Consider the following 6,502-nt stretch of genomic DNA (forward strand, 5'->3'; position numbering starts at 1 on the left):
GAGCATAAGAACACAGAAAATAAGTATCAAATATTAATATTAATTTAATATTAATGTAAACTTACCCCCTGAACTCCATGTTGCATGGCACAAAAAAACCCGTATGTTATGTTCTTATGTTAACATCGTAAAGATATCACAACAGATTTTGTCGAATTATTAGCATTTTTCTATTTTAATTTGCTAAGGATTTCCAGTCATATGAACCTTTTAACCTAATAACCCACATTGTGTTAATAAATATAAAAGTTGTTATATTCGCTTTTGCTGCAGACGGACTGCGTGAGGTTGTAGGAAGTTAAGCTTTTCTGTAGTTTCCAGTGTGTGGCTCGATCAGTGCTGCCTGTCTGAGTAGCGTACAGCCCCGCCACCATTCCTGCCAGGGCCCTCCCACTAGCTCGAACCTGTAAACAACCACATGAATTAAAATTAGCCCGCTGGGCCCACACTAGCGCAGACACTCTCAGTCCAACCAGGCCAGAGGCTGGCCTGACCTACCTCTATTAATGACCTCCGCTCCGAGAATTTTCCGATTGCCAAATTACACCAGGAACTACGGGAAGGTAGCGTCCTAATCACATTCGGTTCACTCGCCCGGGCGTAGCTACTGTGCTGCGTCGCGCTGCTTTATGCAGACATCCAAACCGGGATTATATACATTCCATCCAAATTGCAGTATTACTGCTGCCCTGGGGAAGCCTTTTCAACGTTTTCTTTAAGAAGTGGAAAACATAATCTGTCTTTAATTAAAAAGAACAAGTCTTCCATCTGGAAAAAGGCATTTTATCATTATTTTTTCCTTCGCACCCCCTTTGATTTTGTTTTCGGTGTACTTTTATGCAAGGTCAGCTGAGATGCAGCATCTCCGCTACGAATCGACGGAAAAGCCGTTTGTTTATTGGCAAAACTGTTACATGTTTAAATCTGTCTGTTTGAGAGGCCGCGGCCATGTTCTGTTCTCTGTGCTGTGAGCGCCATCTTGTGTTCGGAATTCTGCCAATAAAAGAGCGGTTTTACTACCCACTGAGTGATTGTGCTTGCAAGTGGTTTGTGTGTGAGGTTTTTTGTGTTTTATGGTTTTGTATATTTACTGTGTGTGTTTGTTAGAAATTCCTTAATTACACATATTTCTTCTCACAGTGTTTTCTGATATTGTTTTATTTAAACTGAACACAAATACACACACTAAACACACACAGTTAAAATGAGGTCTCTTATTAAAGAAAACATTTTCTTTTATTTTGCATGATTGAGGTAAAATAGAAAAGGATATTGTTTTACCCACATTTTTTGTGGAGTTATGTTATGGCATGTTCAGTTTATTGCATATTCTGTGAAATTAAAAAAATGTGCTGAAAGTTAACAGTAACACAGTCTCAGCCAGACTTCCTTTTTGGAGTGTTTTTGCTAGTTTTGTGCTGTACTACACAGTAAATAGGTTACCCTCTTGCGGGGCAGTGAAATAACTACATTAATGATGGAACTGTTACCGGCCAATTTACTTGAGAACTACCTTACCCACAATGCTCAGATCAACGATCTGTTTCCACTGATCAGTGCTACAGCTGAAATGCACGGCTGCATCATGTCTTTCTCTGTGCCGTTCAGAGAACAAGTCTCCCCCGAGACCGTTTGGACTGAACCACTCGGACTCTCTGAACCGCAGCGACCGCATAGAAGCCATCACTCCCACACTGGGGAGCAGCAACAACCAGCTCAACGCCTTCCTGCAGGTGTACGTGCCCGACTACTCCGTCAGAGCAGTCTCCGACCTGCAGTACATCAAGGTGAGGGGCACTGTGGGGCTGTAAAACTGCACCTCAAAAACCTGTTAGTGTGGGTTATGAGCTCTGTCGTGATTTCTGTGTCTCGCTCCATTTCTGCATTTCCCTTCTCTGCCTCTCTCTCTCGCTTGATGAATGTTTTCCTGTTTCTTACTATCTTGCCCTCATATCTCTCTCTCTCTCTCTCTCCATCCCACCTGTAAGTGAAGTGGTAAATGATAAATGGTTGGAATTTATATAGCGCCTTTATCCAAATTGATGCTTCTCATTCACCCAACTGCTCCTGTTAAATGTCAAGGAGTTATCCAACCATTATTGGCATGACATGAGTTGTTGCCAAAGTTATTTCCAAAAAAAGAAGAAAAGGTACATTAAATAAATTAATGTATCTCAAAAATCTCTTGCTCTGAAACACTGTATTTTATGTATGGCTGTCTGTACCCATGGGGGCTGGTCCGGGATCACCCCATATACAGTGGGAGCAGTAATTATTTGATCCCTTGCTGATTTTGTAGGTTTGCCCACTTACAAAGAATGGAACTGTGTTCAATTTTAATCATAGGTACATTTTAACATTGAGAGACAGAATATCACAAAATAATCCACAATAACGACATCATATAAAAACAACATCATGAAATAAATACTTATTTCATGCAAAAATACGATAATAAATTTATAAAATGTATATGATGTTGTTATTGTGGATTATTTTGTGATATTCTGTCTCTCAAGGAATAATAGATAAGATTTTTGTGTTAAAACATTGTTACAAGACCATTGTAAATCCCTTCCTGTCATTGAAAAAGGCTCACTGACATGTTAGTCCTTAAATTTCAAAATATAAAGTTGACGGCCCGACACTCTGTACCAGAACATTGTATAAGTGGACAATAATTCAAGCTCATTGGATGAAAATTGGTTCTAATTGGCACAGCCAATGGCGTTTCAACGTCAGCGCGTTTACAGAGAAGGGGGTGGGATAAACAGTGTTGTGGTTTGAAGGTGTTTTTTGCTTCCTCTCTTGGCCGTTAGAAGTCCAAAATTGCCTATTGTAGCCTACCTTTAATATTGTGTATGTATATTCAGAGTCTGTGTTTCTCTGTGTGTGCCAGGTGACGCGGCAGCAGTACCAGAACGCCATCATGGCCTCGCGCATGGACAAGACGCCCCAGTCCACGGACGGCGAGTACACCAAAATCGAATTGACTCTGACGGAGCTCCACGACGGTTTGGCGGACGAGACGTCGAACCTGCTGAACCAGCAGCAGCCGCCCCCGCAGCAGAACTGCGTGCCGCACGGCAAACCCAATCACACTGTGCACACTGAGGGCGCCATCTAGCCCCGCACGCCCCCGGGAGGGAGAGAGAGAGGGAGGGAGAGAGAGAGAGCAAGAGCGAGAGAGAGAGCGAGAGAGAGAGAGCGCCCGCACGCCACACCCGACCCGCGGCCGTCCCCTGCGGACGGGGCCGCTCAACTGTCCACATCCATGACAACGCACCCGGACGGACCAGCCAGGAAGTGCCCAGACCAAAGAGTTTGGTCCCTTTAACTGCAGGGAGGCGCGAGCGAGGACGGAGCAATATTACGGACACAAGGCAAGCACGCACGCACGCAGACAATATGGTGAGTCAAAGACTGTGCCAAATACCGCTTTGAAGGAAACCATGAACCAAGAATGTTTTCATGTATTTATTTATTTTATATATGTATGTGTGTATGCGTGTAAATGTATACCCAATATATATATATGCACTAGTCGCGCATGTATATGTACCCATATATTTACACATACATCCATGTATATGTATATGTGAGGGTCTTTTTGCAAATATGTATATTGCAAATCTTGTTATTTTTACTGTTGTTCTAAATCAGGCTTACGGTACAGTATCTTTTTGCCACCTTTTTAAAAATCAGATTTGACATTCGCCTTTTAAAATCGTATTAATTTCTTAACAAGTGCAATGAACCACAATTTTATTTAAGAGATGATTATGGATTAAATCACTGTATTGTAAATTACAGATATATAGGTATGTATGTATGTATGTATGTATATTTGTTTGGAATGTTGTTTGTATTTGTCCATGGGCAGAGCGATCACAGTCACAGATTTTACTGTTCCTAATGCTGCAGTTCGATGTTGCCAAGGCTGATTTTCCTGTGACACAACCTCCCCTATCCACACACACACAGTCACACACACACACACACACACACACACACACACACACCCACACACACGGTCACATCCTTGGGGTGGTAAAACATGGTCCTCTTCAGCCACCGTACTCTGTCAGTGTGGATCAAAGATGGCGCATGTTCAGTGTAACATTTGTTCACTGGTCAGTGAAATTCAGCATTATTTTCCTTTCTATATTTTATGGACTTGATAATTGCACAGTATTATCAACTGGAGCTGTCCAGCATGCTGATTGTATTAAAAAAAAAAATCAAAAACATTCTCACGTGATAGAAAAAATGGCTACAGCAGACAATACAATGTATTCAGCATTTTCATGTACATGGTACAGTACTGTAAGCTAATTTGAGTTACACTCCACTGATGTGTTAATGGGTATTAGTGTGAAATGGCATTGCGCATGGATTACATTTCCTTGTCTTAACACTGGATACATTCGGACCGTTTTTTTATTTGTTTGTTGTCGCTGACGCTCAGGATGAACAATCATCTTTCTTTTTCCTGAAAGTAACAAAAATGTGACTCTGATTATCTTACCCCTGGACACTTTCTATAATATATGTCTAAAATGTTTATTTACACATATGCAGAATGTATACATAGTCATTGACAAAAGTATTTATATATTTCTAACTGAAATTGTACATGGTGTTTGTTACTATCATTAGGTTTTTGTTTTTCCTGTTTTTATTTTGTGTTTTTTTTATTTTAATTGCTGATTGCTTACATTAGCAGGATATATTGAGGTATATTTCATACGAGGGCCAATTTGGGGAAAAACATAGGGGCTGTGCATCGAAATATCTGGCCCCAAGCAGCACTGTAGTGCAGATCTGTGCATGGATGTTCCTGACCAACTTCCGACTGACAGGCCAACCCAAGCCTGATGCCTTCCCCAAGCCCCCTCACTTCTGTTAAAGCTACACAGTTAAGGGCATTTAGATTTTCTATTTAGGTCTCGACTCTTGCCATACGCTGTAACATAAAGGAGAAAGCTTCCTGGAAGCACACAGGTAACAGGCAACCGAGACAGAACTGTAAAAGAGAATGCAAATGTTTTGAACCTCAGAACTTGTGAAGCCAGTTTTCTTTTTCTACCAGACACTATGTACATGATGTAATTCAATGTGCAATAGCTGGATTTGTATACTTTGCCAGGAATGCTGTGCACAGATTCTGGCTGTTCTTAATCCCTTGGAGAAGTTGGAGAAACAATCATACTGGTTTTCCTCTGTGTACAGGGACTAGAAGGTTGTGCTGCTGTTAGTAGCATCGTCTTGGCCTTGGGTGACGAGACTTTTTAATCTAGCCAATAAAAACGTATTCATCCAAGGTTAATCTGCCTTGTTTGTTCTGCCAAAGGGTAACACGTGATTTGGTTGCATTTCACTCAGCTGGTTATGCAAGGAGTGTGAACAGTAGTAAAAACAAAATGGTGACAAAGCAAGATAATCCACACAAATCCCAGACTGTAAGCACATTTGTTGAAGAGAACCAATCATTTTGATGGTACGCCAGGAGAACAGCTTGAAGGGCATTGAGGAAAAATGGATTCAATAAAGAGAACTAAAGGATGTTTGTGGCAGATTGTCATGGTGGGAGAGATGGATTGAGGTCAGACTAGCCAGGAATTTAACAGTGCCACACTCTGCAACACCAGCGCAGTGCTAAAGGGGGTGGATTCCATGTATTCAATCATATTTTGACAAACAACACTTTAAATGAACAGTTAAGACCTTCAGCTTGCTTCTATACAGTAATGTACAAAAATGTGGGCATCCCTGGTCAGAAAGTGAACAGAAGCAAACCTGACCTCAAAATGGTACAATTTTGCACATAACACATTTCCTTTTTTTCTTTCTTTTTTTTTTTACAGTTTCAAAAGTGCAAAACTTAGGAAATCCTGTCAGTTAGTACTTTGTAACTCAGACAAGCTTGTAAACTTCCTGGAAGCAGCTAAGAGTCTTTCAGTTCTAGATTTTGGAATCTAGAACTGAACACCTCTAGCTCAGAAATATTCTTTGGCCCCCTTGCATATATGTGGTGTTTGAGATATCTCCACAGATTTTCAATAATATTCAAGTCTGGGAACTGGGGTGGCCATTCCAAAACCTTCATCCGTCTTTCCTGGAGGTACTTCATGGTTGATTTCAAGGTTTGCTTTGGATCATTGTCTTGCGGGAATACTCAACCTCAATGTCTGGACTGACCTCTTGAAGTTCTTGTCTCACCTTTTTAGTTAGACCCTTAACTAAAAGCAAGCCTAATAGAAGAAGCGGCCAGGAAATAAGTTGAATTTCATACCTCACATGTTTTTTAAGATTTACAGTTTTGTTTATAAAGTATTAGTGCATCAAGTGTAATCAAGTTACTGCAGCTATTCAAGGACAATCAATCCCATTAGGACATCCACACATCCGTTTCCCCTTAATTGCTGTGAGTATTTACAAAAACAAGTCTTGCGACATCAGCTATGCAGCTGATCTGTTTACATGCCTGTTCAAGCTTCCT

General features: G+C 41.0%; 1 protein-coding gene across 2 annotated transcripts in view; it reads left to right on the top strand.

Moving 5' to 3' along the window:
* The window catches only part of cnnm2b (cyclin and CBS domain divalent metal cation transport mediator 2b), a 42,876-nt gene extending 37,547 nt beyond the window's left edge, over positions 1-5,329 (top strand). For both annotated transcript variants that reach the window (XM_061231109.1, XM_061231110.1), the window contains 2 exons: positions 1,609-1,787; positions 2,900-5,329. In XM_061231109.1, coding sequence (XP_061087093.1) covers positions 1,609-1,787; positions 2,900-3,127 — 407 coding nt within the window. In that variant the 3' untranslated portion in view covers positions 3,128-5,329. The remainder of the gene's footprint in view (positions 1-1,608; positions 1,788-2,899) is intronic.
* Positions 5,330-6,502: the final 1,173 nt, after the last annotated feature.

This window comes from Conger conger, chromosome 2, assembly GCF_963514075.1.
Source record: "Conger conger chromosome 2, fConCon1.1, whole genome shotgun sequence".
Taxonomy (NCBI): Eukaryota; Metazoa; Chordata; class Actinopteri; order Anguilliformes; family Congridae; genus Conger; species Conger conger.